The 14,764-nt window shown below is 38.3% G+C and overlaps 1 protein-coding gene across 1 annotated transcript in view; it reads right to left on the bottom strand.

The window, feature by feature from the left end:
• The window catches only part of SPTBN5 (spectrin beta, non-erythrocytic 5), a 90,863-nt gene that overhangs the window by 73,694 nt on the left and 2,405 nt on the right, over positions 1–14,764 (bottom strand). The window contains exons 2-13 of the mRNA XM_036385005.1: positions 13,755–13,922; positions 13,138–13,257; positions 12,297–12,454; positions 11,185–11,413; positions 7,668–8,299; positions 6,560–6,698; positions 4,968–5,200; positions 4,371–4,524; positions 3,666–3,866; positions 2,323–2,529; positions 989–1,180; positions 110–262 (exon numbers count right to left, since the gene is read on the bottom strand). Coding sequence (XP_036240898.1) covers positions 110–262; positions 989–1,180; positions 2,323–2,529; positions 3,666–3,866; positions 4,371–4,524; positions 4,968–5,200; positions 6,560–6,698; positions 7,668–8,299; positions 11,185–11,413; positions 12,297–12,454; positions 13,138–13,257; positions 13,755–13,922 — 2,586 coding nt within the window. The remainder of the gene's footprint in view (positions 1–109; positions 263–988; positions 1,181–2,322; positions 2,530–3,665; positions 3,867–4,370; positions 4,525–4,967; positions 5,201–6,559; positions 6,699–7,667; positions 8,300–11,184; positions 11,414–12,296; positions 12,455–13,137; positions 13,258–13,754; positions 13,923–14,764) is intronic.

Here is a 14,764-nt window from a genome sequence, read left to right on the forward strand (position 1 = left end):
AAGTTGAAATTAATGAAAAGGCTCTAAAACATAATTTCTCAACTTTATCATTTTTCTTAAGGTAAAATTGATTAAAAAGGTGTCATCTGGGAAGAGGAAAAAGGGATACCTGGTATTTCTGCTGCATGACCTCCACATTGTCTGCTTGTGGTTGAAGAGTGCGGAAAATGTTCTCTTTATCTCTCATCCATGACTGAAATTCTTCGCAAGAGCTACAGAAGCGATAATATCCAATCATCTCCTCCAGAGCCTTTTTTCTGTTCTATAAGAGAGATGAAGACTTAACTATTGTTGTAATAACTCCTTACCATTTGAAGCAACAGAAAAAAGATCCTTCCATTTAAGCTACAATAAACATAGTATTAGTACCTTAGCAGTTTTCCCAGACACTGCTGAAAGAGAACAGAACATGAAATTTTAAGATCACAATATTTCTTCCAGAGAAACAGTGGTTTAAAAGCATAAGAGAATAATTTGGAGGGTGCTCAGCCTCTGGACAGTAAGGAAAGCTGCTGTGCAACCTGCTGCTGCTTGCTGAAGGCATAAGGCAGCAGTTTCTAGAATATGTAAAAGTCACATACAACATGTTTGTGTCAGTCTTTAGGGCATGATTAGAGCAGGTGTGAGTGAAGAGTAGCATATTAACAAAATACAGGTTGCAGTTTATTTTTTCTGGTGTCAGGCAAGAAAGCCTGGTGATTGAGGAGCTACAAGAAGCAACCATTAAGGGGGGAAAAGAAAAGGATTACACAAAAGAATCTGCTTTTCATGGACTAAAATACTGGAATATAAATGGGAAATTTGCCCACATAAAATCTGTTTTGATACAAAACTTCGATGATAATCTCAAGGCTTGAAGTCCTACAGGAATTAAGAGGATTGAGGCACATTATTAAACTGAAAAGCAGAAGCCAGTAAAGCAATTAATTTCAATTTTTCACTGGTTTGGATTTTTTCATGAACTGCACAGCAGAAGGGGATATTATACCTCAGCCATGCTCTGTAGATGTTCATAAAGTGAATCTATTTCTTCTTGGGTCTTCCAGATATTCTCTGGAAGAAAATGATCATCCAGACTTGAGGTTCCAGTGGATGCAGTTTCAGATGTTGCCCAGGTTCGACTGAATGGTAGCTTAGTTATCTTTTGGTTTAAGTCACTTGGGGCTTCCCTCTTTGTCATCTGTTAAGAAAAATTTAACAAAATCAACGGATAAGAATTTCTGATTTGGATAAAATTTCACTTGGAAGGAAAATTTGGATTTGCTAGTTCAAATCACAGCATTGTGACCCTTTAAACCAAAAACTTACAGTATTTTTTGGGAACTGTTTCCACTGTTTTATTCTGAGAAATTAATTTAAAAACCTGAAAAATATTTTGGTTTTGTTTAAAGAAGAAGTTTAATTCAGCTCATTTTAAAATGTATTGATACAGTAAAAATTTTCATTTTCTGCCCAAATCAGAGTTGCTTGGTTGGAGAAGCTTTTTTTTTCAGGAGTGCCAACAAAGCAAGGCAACTGACTGTGCTCATGGTTCTCTTTGTGGTGATGTTTCTGTACCTGAACACCTCCAGTTTCAAAATCTGTGAGTGCCGTAGTGAATCAATACTTCTATTTGTGCATCAACACCATCTTGTCATGTGCTTTTTCACATTTCATAGCAAAGTAATAAAATATTTTTCTAATAAAAATTAATGTTGGATTGATGAGGTAAAGGAAAGACCACAAGAGATGCCCATTGCTCTCAAATTTTTGGGCTAAACATTGAGTGAATATAGACATTTAACATAAACTATGAAATGTGTCATTCATTCATATCCCCTGAATTCTGTTATTAAATGAACTGATTTCAGGTAAAAAGTTCCCTTTCTAGTCAGTGAAAAAGAGGGGCATCTGAAGAGCTTAACTTCATCTCATTTGTCTTAATAATAAGGGATGGAATGAGCTGCTCCTGGAGTTGTGGGATAGTTCTTCTCTACATTAGGGTACCAGAAGAATTTGTAAGGATGTTTTGATTAAATGTCTGCTTTTTAAAGATTATTAAAATTAATAATTTTATGAGAATGAACAGTGAGAATGTATTTCTGAGGACCAGTAGAGGTACTAACATGGATGAGAGCATTTCTAGCACTTGAAAGAATAGTAACTAGGTGTGCTATGAGCAGACAAGTAACTTCTTTTTTGCCTAAAAAATTTCCCCCAGTTCTAATTAAAAACTTAATTTGGAATATTCTATTTGGGTAAAATAAATAAAAAATAAATAATTGAAGAACAATTTCGCTTACATTCTTCAACACAGTGTGACACAATCCCTTCCCTACTTACTGCAGCTGGAGCCTGCTGTGCTGCAATGTCAGCCTGCTCCTTGAGGCGCCTCATCTCGGAGGAATAGGCTGCGATCTCCTTCTCCAGGCGCAGGTGACGATGCAGCAGCGCTTCGGCGCTTGACTCATCTTTGCCGTAGTCCTTGCTGGCGAGAAGGGGCTGCCTTTCTCGCAGCCACGAATCTGCTTCATCGATGTCAGCAAAGTACTGAAGGAGCACAGGGAGGAAAACACTTGCATTCATGCTGGAAGTATTATATCCAGCTCCTTCCTCTTTGTAAAATTATGAATAAGGGGAAATTCCATTAGGTCTGTAGCCATCAGGTTACTTCCAGGTGTTGTGACAGCTATGGATAAGGTAACTCTAAGCTCGTGATGTATTTCATGCTCACAACACAGCTAATGCACAGAATTATAGTGAGTAAAGAGATTCAAGGATTGCATATGTAGCTGCTTAAAAACTCCTAACTAGCTAAAACTTTGTGGTGCATAACAGCAGCAATAAAATGTATGATGCTGTAGGCATCACTATGTAAGACCAACAGATATTTTCTAATTGTTTAAGGAACAAGCAATGAACTTGGTCTACAACAGAAGTTTACTTTTTTCCAGAATTTGCAATCTGCCTGGCTATGGTTGTAGAAGGGTGAAACATGGGTTTGAGACATAGAATAAAGTAACAACAGGAAACAAAGAATGCCCATAGTAATGAGGGACAAAGAAAAACAAAAACACCATAATTGTGTCAATAGAGAGAAGAGAGAATTTAGACTTTCTTCAGAAAACAGCTGTTCAGTTTTGTTCAAACATTTAATGGAAACAACAGAGCAAAATCTTAAGAAGGAGAAAATAAGAATACCTGAGATAATGTGATATGATTTAAGAATGTTGCTTTTATACAAATTCTTTATTTGCAGATGTGTGCATGTTTGTGGGAGTAAAATTGTAGGTCAGAATGGAAGGGTCAAACAATTTGCAGGATTTGTGAAGTTCACGGTCAATCTAAGTCTAACAATGTGTTTCTTTTGTTGGTGGTCTTTGGAAGTTTTTTTCATTTTTGAAATATGTCACACAGGTACCTGATCCACCCTCTAAAAAGACTCTGCATTAGCACTGTCATGTGAGTTATTTCCATTAGCACTTTTACCTTTAAAGCATCTCCCAGCTGCTCAAATCTCCTGTGTGCCTGGCTTGCAGGAGGATTGAGACTTCACTGCCAGAGATCTTTTTGAAGACCAACAGATGAAGTCTTTCCTGCCAGTGTTGTCTTCTGCGTGGGGGCATGGGGCAGAACTGAGCTACATGCATGTCCCACATATCACACACCCCAGTAGAACCTCTTACCTGTTTGATGAGGGCTGCTGCCTGCAGGCGGCTTTTGCGATCAGCAATCTCATCTTGGAGCTGCTGCCACAGCTTCTGGAGGTTGTCTGTCTGCCTCAGAATGTCGTCCTGGCGCATGGGGTTCTTCTGGCTGAGCTCCCAGCCCTTCCTCATCACTTCTGTACATATGGCCCTGTGTGAATTGCACTCTGCCTCAAGAGCCTAGCACAAGGACAGAAAACATGTCAGCACAGCTCATTCTCCACCAGCCAAGAGAAAAGAGTGGCTCCTACTCTCTGCTGCTGTCATGCAAGAATTTCCAAGAGCCCCATGTCTGATATTTTCACCATTTCTCTCTTTACCCTCATCTCTCTTGGATGGGAAAAAAAGGTGAGAAACACAGAAACTAGCAAACCTTTTTTTTTGCCCATCAAAAGTTAGCTAGTATGGAGCTCAATGTCTTCACAAGAAGGCCCACTTCTACTTCAGTATGAAGCATATTCCTTCTATACTCTTTTATTTCTCCTCTTTTGGAAAAAAATGCCTACTCTATACATTTTTTAAAAATTCCAAACTCTGAAATAAGATAAAGATTATCTTATCCTTAAGATAAGGATTAGTTTGACAGCATTCTTATAAGTGCTGCACTGACTGAACTGAAAGACATGGATGATCTAAAATCTTGCTTTAATACAAAGACAAGGCGCCAGCAACAAAGTAAGATACCTTGTTCTTCTGAATAGAGGCTGTGATCTGGCTGACATCTTTCCCTAATGTTGTCATTCTTGCCAGCTTCCACTTCTCAGAGATCCATGATTCTTCCTCTTTGCAATCACGGAAGAATTCAAAAAGCTTCAAGGCTTCTTCTAGCTGAGATTTACTGAACCAAGGAAACAAACAGTATGTGACTGTCAGAATTAAGATTCCATGAAGACAGTGGTAGATTGATTGAAGAAATATTTAAAAATTGAGAATTTGAATGCCTTTAGTTCCTCTTTGTCATATATTAATTTATTCATGGAATAAGACAAAAGAAACAAAATTATATTTCTTCTTTCTCCAGGAGATGAGGAGATAACCATTTGCTATTCAGACTTCTCATAAAGCAAGTTATAATAAATGCTGAGAGTGAATCTGTTTCTCATCTATGAAAGTGAGTGATCCTTTCACAAGTGCAATCAAGACACTCGAGTTGCTTTTGTTATGTCTTGTTAAATGGAGAAATGACAAAATTTCAAATGCTGGGAAGCTGTGCCTTCTCATTAAAGAATGGCACATTGGGCATCCTAATCAGGAAGAACAGAGCCACAAGCACAGCCCTACCGTGACTTGCTCTGAGCTGTGAGGTTCTGGTACAGCTGACGAAGCATCTGAACTTTTGCATAAAGCAATTCTGATTTAACTGTGCTGTCCTTGCTGATTTCTGCTGTTCTCTGGGTGATGTGTGTCAATCTGTCATCATAGGAAGAGATCTGCGAGTCAACCAAGTTGTGATTCTGCAGCAAATCTACTACTTCAAGGAGCTGCTTCCCACAATCCTGGGAATTCACCAGCACCTACAAAGTGAGAAGAAAATATTAGACAATTTCAGAGAGTCCATCCAGGATCTCAGTGCAAATAAATCAGTTCAAAGGTTCCTGTTGTCTCTCATAGCTTCTAAATGTCCTAGAATGTCAGATAGGTAAAGCTAAAAACCTGCCTATTTAGAGAAATTATACTTTTTTTTTCCAATTCCAGAAGCTAATGGCAACAATCCAGAGTTTTGATCTGTTGCAGTGTAAATAATGGGCTCATCAAATAGGCATCTAAGATATATCTTCTGATGAAGCACTCAAGGTCTCAGGATTTGTGGGTGCAATGAATATATCTTTGCTATAGACCCAACTGTAGGCAGATTGATTCACAGTCTGTATTTGAAGAATTCCACAATATCCCATTCTATGATATGTTCTAACTGCAATGTTCTTTCGTTTGAGGAGCCTACTTGCCTATGTAAATAATGAAAATAAATACTTTATAATAGTTAATTGGTGACTGGTGAGAAGTGCTTATCAGTCTGTCTCCTTCCTAATTGTATCAATGGATACAACTATTAATCCTAGGGTACTATCTCTCCTTACCAATCTTTTCCCATATTCTCAGACTATTGCTGTTCCAATATTACCATTAGATATTCTTTGCCTACTAGCAGTAGGACAGAAATATCTGTAACTTAGCGATATCTCTTATCTTTAATTTGAAATTCATAGCTTCATATACCATGCTGACTCTTTCAGCTTGAGTACAAAGCAACCTGTAGTCATGAGGATTTTTCTGTCTTCAAGGCAAAGAATGTACACATACTTCCTTCCATTACAAAATCAATATGAACCCAGTTATTTCTCATGCTGAAGAGTTTGTGCTTTAACACTCTGGTAACAGTTGGAAATTCTTGGTAAAAGCAACCACTGTGCATTTGCAGTGGAACTTTTCTTTCTCATGAGCTTATATACCTGTAAGGCTGAGCTAATTCCCATCTGTAAAATTACTGCAGGAGCTTCCAGAAGCTATTCAGAAGAATAATGTGGAATGGAAACAGGAGTGTGTTTATTCCACTTTTGCTTTTGTACTCGTAAATTTAGAAAATACTGTTTCACATCTTTATATTACCATATAACTTGAACCTGTAGTACATTCCATGTAATAGGATTCCTGGCTTTCCTATTAGGGAAATCCCCTAGAGCAAAGCCTGTTTTTCCTCGTGTAGTTATCTGTGATGATGAACCAAAATGCTCAATTAGACATCTAGGTAAAAATTGTCTATTTTTTCTAGTAGCTGATAGACTTATCTCCTGTTGGCAGCAGCCAGTCCCTGGAACATGGGGACACACATTGGCAGCACTGCAAGTTGTGTGCTGCTGGAGAGGGCTCAGTACCTGCAGCTCTTTCAGCTCCTCTGAAATGGCATCTATGTCCCTCAGGAGGCCCAGAATTTCCTGCATGGTTCCCAGGGATTGTTCTCGTCTCTGCAGCTGATCCAGGAGGTCCTGCCATTGCTTTGAAATATTCCTTTGCCTGCAATGGAAGGGAAAGAAATTAACAGTTTGGACCAAAGACCTTGGGCATCACTGGAGGATTCTCAGTGCTTGCAGCTTTAGAGGAATTAAATGAACACACATGACTCTTGACATCAGTGTACAAGGACAGGCCAGGAACACAAAACAGGTCAAAAGAATGTTATTATAGGAATTTTGACTAGCACATCAACTGTCATTGACTTCTTAAAATTTAGACATTATTTTTAAGGATGTTCATAAAACATCCTTTTATTTGCTACAGTGTTTTGCTTGATACAGTGGAAAGGCTGGAAAATAAAGAAGTGTTCTTTAAATGGCTGCTTAAAGTAAAACATTAATCTAAACCACATCATAAATCACAATCTGATCTCATAGTCTGATTTACTATTTTTAAACTGATTTTCTGAGTTTTCACAGAGGGTCTTGATTTTGTCTGAATTTAGAAAAGCACCATGAGAGAAGTTGTTTGTATGGCATTCTTAGATACTCACAAATCAGGTTATATAATAACCTGAGATAATCAGAGAATATATAATTTCTCTCCAAAATGGAGTTAATCTGAGAATACCATGCCTTAAACAATTCATATCTCCCCAAATTGCAGACTGAAATAGAAATGTGTTGGTTTGGGGAAAAAATAGTATCTCTCTAAGCATTTTTTCATGGCAGATAGAATATTTGGTAGAAATTTGTAGGTATACTTTCATAAATAACAAAAATACCTTAAAAATATTTTTCACTCTAAATTGGTCTGAGGCTTTGATCATTCAAGGAAAAAAGTTAGAATTTTGAAGAAGATTAAGTGTTTGTCTTATCTGCTGTTCACAGGTAGAAGAAATTGCTGACAGTTCTACTCATGAGGAGCAAAGATAGGATTCACAGTTATGATTCATTTCCTTCTACCACACCACAGAATTTCAACTAATATTGACCTCCACTACCACAGAGTTTCTCAGCCATCACTCACTTCTGCAAGATTTGATCTTTGCTGTGATAGTTCTCCTGGCTGATAACGGAGGCCATTTCATCCAAAGCTGTGAAGCGTTCCCTCCTGGGCAGCACATCTGCCACAATGGCTTCCAGCTTCTTACTGGCAGCCTCCATCCTGTCCACACTCTCTGGCCAGAAGTCCTGCTTCCCGATCACTTTCCTCATGTCTTCCAAGTAGGACTCACGCAGGGCTGCCTTCTTCAGGAACCTCTGGGCTAGCTGTTCCAGCCTTTCCAGCCTCAGCATCTCCTTCTGCAGTGCTTTTCCACGGTTGTGCTCTGACTTTTCCAGGATGATCCAGTGCTTTTCCACATCCTGCAGCATCTTCCCCTCTGGGGGCAAGTATGGCCGTTGATTGTTGGCTCTCTGCTTGGTCCTGATGTTGAAGAGATGAGCTTCAATCATGCCCTTCTCTTGGTATTTGGGGGGTTTCTCCACAGTGCGGAAGGTTTTAAAGTTAGCCATGAGCAGCCACATTTCCTGAAGAGAGTTGGGGAAATGATGGTCATCCAGTTCCACCACCTTCTGTTTAATCCATTTCAGGAGGTCAGAGACCATCTGCTCATACTGGAGCTTCAAGTCATCTATCTCCTTCAGGAGGAACACAATCTGAAATGGGAATATAAAATGACAAGCCACATAAGAAACAGAATGAAGCATGGTGGGTGAACAGAAAGCAGTGCCTCCAGCAGTCATCATATTAGCATATTTTTATATTGATGTGCTAATAGCTGTCACATCTGAGGCTAGGTGAAATGCTAGAACAGCCTTCCATAAAACACAGATAAATCAATATTATTTAATGTTTCATTTCAGTTCTTATTTAAGAAAATATTTTGGAATAAACAGCATGGTTCACAATTTTTGTTTCACAATTGAAAAAAAAACAGATTTTTTTTACCAGTCTCATTCCTCAACCCCAAACAACTCTAGGCTAATCTGTAACTACACCCTTTTAGCTTCACCACTTAGGATTTAGGAGACCATCTGACAAGATCCTGGTTCTCACATGCACACAGCAGACTGTGGTCAAACATCTCCTTCTCCATCTCTTCTGTTGGAACTGTTTCTCTTTATTAAAATTACTAGAAAACGTTTTTTGGTCAAACAGGGCTTTAGTAGGGATGTTAACTCTGATTTAATACTAACTTTTCAAGACCAAGACATTTATCTGTTTCATTTGTGGCCTGACTTGCCTTTATTTCAAGTTCAGGTAAATACTGGAGCAAACATCTAGAATTGAATCCCTAATGAAACAAAAGGTGTTAGAATCAAATTATCCTTTCTTTCCATTTTACATTTTTTCCATCTTTGTCTTTTTACTTCATATTATTTTTTTCCTCACCCTAACTTAGTAAAGACACAGATCTTTATTCCTACAAATGTCAGGTGTAGTGCTGAATAATGCTGTCTCTATCATTCTCCTGAGTTTGCCTGCCCCAGCCAGGCAGATTAGTGAGGGAGATGGCACTGGGAAAAGACCCAGTCCTTCCAAGTGGTAATCTGCTTTTGCTTACCAGAAAGTGCACTTGGCAATCACTAAGTGCTGCAGTTTTGTAAGAGCTGTAAAACAACACCAACTTTAGTGCAGGAAAAGCAGCCCATGACATCAGGGCTCCCTTCTGAATTTTCTGCCATCGTACCCAGTTCTTGCTGAAAGACCCAAGCAAATGCAGATCTTAGACCTCAGGTGAGAGAGGAAAGGAGATTTGCCTTCCAGAGCTGTTTCTCTCTGCCATCCTGGTCATACACTTAGTCTGAACCCAAAGGCTTCCTTGACACATTCAGGCTTCCCTCCCAATCCTATCAGCAAATTCAGAGCCATCTGTTTGAGGGGTATAAGGACATGAAGAGATTAACATCTGTTTCCTTCTCCTTCTGATTGTGTGTGTCAGAAATGCGGGACGATGGGAATGCAATATTCGAGACAGGCTAAAAATAGGGAAGGAGTCAAAGGGAGAAAAAGGAGCAGGTAAGTGGAGAGAGAGAAAAGAAAGAATAACTATAACTATGAAAAAAGGAAAAAACAGTGGAGCACAATGAGAAAGACAGAGTAAGCAAACTGCTTACTCATAAAATACAAAAGTTATGGCCTGCTTGCTCCTTACAGTTCCTCTAATACATGCTTGTGGACTCAAGGACTATTTCATGTTTATCAAAAGATAAATAATGCTTCCTGGCCAAAATCCAGTGACCCATGTGTAGAGCTGTGGAGTCCTACTGCCCACTCTCCTGACTGATGCCCAAGCTTTGACTGAATTCCAAATCCTGCTCTCATCCAATGCATCTCTTTGGAGAACATGCTGCTCTAATACTTATCATCCTAGAGTATCTCTAATTGGTAGGGACCCCTAAGGCCCATTCAGTCCAACTCCCTGCTCCTTGCAGGACTACCTAACATTGAGTTTTCTGACAAAAAAAGCATCCTCCAGAAACTCCTTCCACACTAACAAGCTCAGTGCTGTGGGGAGCCATGCTACAGGATCATCTGATCCTTGACCCAGACCACATTTTTAGCTGACCAAACCCTGTTTTGCAAAACCTTTTCACCTTGTCACCACCAGGGAAGTCTCAGTGTGAATTTTTGTTCCTCCCTCTAAGCAATGTACTCCCCCTCTCAACTGCACAGGCAGTTCTCTGAATCCGGATGTTCATAGGACCCATCCTGGATGTGTAGGTTTTCTGCAGGCTACTTCTTTTGTAGTTTTGTCAAAACAAGAACAGAATTCTCTGGAGATAGAAGACAAATTCTCTCAAAGGAAGTGGTCTTCAGAGGAACAACTACAAAATTCCTTTAGTTTTCCATCAGTGGGATACAAGAAATTTTTAATATAGCTCATTTTTATGTGAGGTGAATTGTATGTGGAAACAGAAAAAAACCCATAACTTAGCTAAATTTAATAAAAAATTAATAAAAAATCAATAATTTTTTTAAAAATTCAGCCAATTTAGCTAGCATTCTCTCAGTTTTATTTGGTGGTGGTGGTGGTGGTATTAAGTTGTTTTGGTTTTGTTTCATTTCTTTGGGCTTTTTGTTTGGTTGGGTTTTTTTCATTTTTCACCTAAGGAGTTAGAAAGAAAGGATGAGGATTTTCAAAGGAGATCAAAATCCAAAGTAGCTCTATAGAGGAAGGGATCATCATTCCTATTAAATGAGAAAACTGTTGATTAGGACTGCTTTTGCCTAGTCTTAATCTTCTTCAAATTTTATTGAGATCTCTATGCCTCAAGCTGCCTTGGAACCCTATCTATTCTCAAACAGAAACCGTGAGGTCAAAAAGGGATTGATTTTCAGTGAGATAATTGCAACCCTCTTGGACATCAGAGAGTGTACAGGTACAAGTCTCAAGGTACCATGTCTTTCAGATGGCTGTGCCTTTTGATTCAGTTAAAATGATCCTGAAGTTGAGCTTGCAGAAACCCCCCCACAGTTCCAAATTAAATTTAGCTTTACCTTTTTAACTTATAACTTCCAAAGATAGCAATGCATTTACCTTGTTAAGTCTCTTTTGTATTGTCTGGCCTTGTTTCAGCCTGGAGAAGTAGTGGTAATAGAGTGACACATAAGTCATGATGGATCTCTCATCTGGATAGGGCACTGCCACATCCTCAGCATCAAGCAGTTTGCTGATTCCAAACTCTTTCTCAGCAACATCAAAGGCATTGTTCAGGTTTTTAATGGGCTGCTCCTGCCGCAGTGAGCTATAGTGGATAAGATCAGGCCTGGGCAAGGAGAAAAAGAGGGCATGGAGATGAAGGAAGATTTATGTTTGTAGTAAATTCTTTCAGATCATAAACCGTAAACTGTTTATGAGACTAAGTTAATAGTCATGTAACTGTTAATTTACGTGACATTAACGCTGGAATTACTTTGACCCTGAACTTCATTTAAGAGCATTGTCCCTTGCCCACATAGCAGGAAGAAAATTGTTTTCTATGAAATTGAATTACCACTCCCAACAAATGTCTGCCCTTATTTCTCCTCTTCCCCAGTGGGTGAAAACCAAAGCCCACTAGAGAGACAGTTGTGAGAAGGGAGGTGACTCCCAGCTGGGGAAGTTCCACAATCCCACTATGGTATCCCCTGTAAGATATAGCAGAACTGTTGAGGACAAAGAAGTGTTCAAGGTTATCATAGATGGTTTTTCTCTCCTGCTTTTGGCTATTTCCTTCACTCTTTTTCAAAGGGACAGAGAAGGGAGAAAAAAAGAGACTGAGAAGTTGCTTACTCTATTACAATTGAACAGGAAGATATACATGCTCCAAAGTTCATACAATAAAATCACTGGCTGAAAAAGATTTTAGAAAAAGAGCAAAGGGAACATGACTGAGGGGCTAAGACCAAATGGGCAGTACTGTTCAGATACATGATATTCCCCTGAAAATTCAATATTATACCCAAGTAAAGGAGCTTCCAAGCAGGAGCTTTTTGTTCTTCCTTCCAAGGAGAGAGAGAATTTAAGAAAGAAGAGTCTTCAGTAAGAAAGGGCAGAGAGTATCTAACAGTTTCTTGACAAAAACTTGTAATTCAGACCCTGGAACAACTTGTGTCAGAGCTAGAAACAGCAATGAGCAACTCTGCCCGAACTGATCCATCAAATCTTACCTGTGAGCATGTATGAGTGCATTGAAGGCCAGCCCATCACTCCAACTTTTGGAGAAGTCCTTCACACTCACATTGGAATAGCTGGCAGTTTTATGCTGACACCATAGCAATAAGGCTTCATTGGCAAATAGAACATCAGCTCTACCTCCAAATTCTTCCTGTGAAGAGAACAGGGAAAAGAAAAATTGGTGTCAACAATATATGAAAATATTATCAATGAGTTTACGCTTATGTTCCCAAAGGTCACTTCGTATTACTTTTGTTCAATTCACAGATCCACTCAAAGTCATGGCTTACAGACTGTATCTGTCATAAAGGTAGAAAAATTTAACATAAAAATAGAAGGTTTCAACTTAAAAAAAAAGTGAAATGAATGAATGCAGAAACTATAAGGTAAAATGTAGGTGCTGAATTATTTTAAATGTTTCTCTTCTGTAAGGTCTGTAGAAATCGGGCAGAAAGGAAAGTTCAGTTTATTTGTTTATTAATAAGTTTATTATCCTTAGCTGTGAAATAGAACTCAGAAACAAAATATTATGTGTTCAGGTCTAATGTTAGAATTGATCAACTTTGATTTCATAATACCCTTATAGAACCTTGTTTTTCACGTTCTTAGAGTACACGTTAAATGATTTTAAAAAGCATGTGCTTCTTCAGAGCAGTGTCATGGGACTCAAATCTAGAGAAAACTATTGACAGAGAAATTCAACATGAAGTCAAAAGTTGGTAAAAAATTTGTAGGGTGAAGAACATGAATGTTCTATCTCCAAGTCACTGTTTTGTCCCTTTGAAAAAAAACCCCCACAATTACACAAGCAAAAAGACAAAGATACAGTTTTACCTTATCAAGTTTGATAGATGAAATCTGAAATCGAAGTATGATGATCCAGATAAGGCCCAGGATTAAGGTTCTGTCACCATCTACAATATTCTCAGGACCAATCACTTTTACTTGTACCTGCTAAGAAACCAGTATCTGTTCAGCATAAATGCACTCGTGTCCAGCTTGCAGTGTAACAAACTGTTACTAGAGAGAGTGTTCAGGTCCTTTTCTTAAGCAAAGAGGTTTAATGTTTACATCTTTTCATCAGTCCACAGACGTGCAAGTTCCTATATCAGCTCATGATGAATTTCAGCAAAAGCCTAGCAAAGGGATAGTGGTCTCAAAAATTTAAAATTCCTATATATGGTTTTGAAAACTGGTGGTTAGGGAGTGGAAAGAAACACATTTCTCTCCTCCAAAGGAATGGAATATTAGCTGTTTCTAAAACACATTACTCAAATAACAACAAAATTAAATTTGATTAATTTTTTTTCTTTTTAATAAAATCCCTAGTCTGTCTTCAGAGGATATGTTCTTGTATACTAGAGGAGGAAACCACAATGAACATGAGGAGGCTATAAGTAATTAATACCATACATAAACTGTTGTGATCTCTAATATCAATATTAACTTACCTTGGATTTCAGAAATGTGATGGCTTTGCTGTTGTTCTCTAGAAAATGTACTCTCATCTTTCCTTGGCTTGGTTTGGGCAAAGCTTCTCCAGAGAGCAGCTCCAGGAGTTTCATGAGAGAGATGCCATCCTTCAAATCTGTGTAAATATCTTCTATCTCAATCTTTACCTGTAAAGACCAGGTACAGACTCCAGCTTAACATTTGGCACAGAGAACCCTCTACTTCTAAAATGAAACAAACAACACCTTCTTGATGTTCCAGTGAGTCTTCTCTATGACAGTGCATATATCCACGGAGTGAGTCTTAATTCAGAAAAAATGGATTTGCAGGAGGACTTACATTAATTATGAAAGTAGTCTGAAGTTAAAAAACCCCAACAACCAAACAAAAATGCAAACCCTCAATAGAGTAAAAAAGGAAAAAGTAGGAGATTTTGAAAAATAAAAAATTGAGCATTTTCAAAATCAAATCTTTTGGAAATGATGACATTTTTTATTCCAATTCAAGTGAATCTTTTATTGTATCAGAATAATTTTACTCTGAGCTGTGCATTTCATTTGAAAGTTGAGCTGATAATTCCATTCAATGACTCATCTTATACTCCATAGGCTCAACAAAGTTTGTCACGTCCTCCTTGGACCTGCACTACAATTCAAAGTCTCCATATTTTTAGCCAGAATCTCACACTAAGTGAAAGGTTAGGATCATTTACAAAAATGTGCTTTATTGCTGCCAGTAATGAGGTCACCCTGTGCTTAGGTGATACAACATGACACAGTCTGTACTCTGACCTAACAAGAACTTGCCTTGGGTGTTTCCTTTTGGCCTTATGCCACTTGCCATCTAGAAGTGACATTAAAACCATACCTAAGAATAAACCACACCTAAGAATAAATTATTGTGATTTTGCGATTACAGTAAATCATCTTTTTAATCAAAAAAAGAGAGAGAAAAAGAAAGAGATAAAGAAAAAAAGAGAGAAAGAAGGAAAGAAAAGGGAGGGAGGGAG

The sequence above is a fragment of the Molothrus ater genome, chromosome 6 (assembly GCF_012460135.2).
Source record: "Molothrus ater isolate BHLD 08-10-18 breed brown headed cowbird chromosome 6, BPBGC_Mater_1.1, whole genome shotgun sequence".
Lineage (NCBI taxonomy): Eukaryota > Metazoa > Chordata > Aves > Passeriformes > Icteridae > Molothrus > Molothrus ater.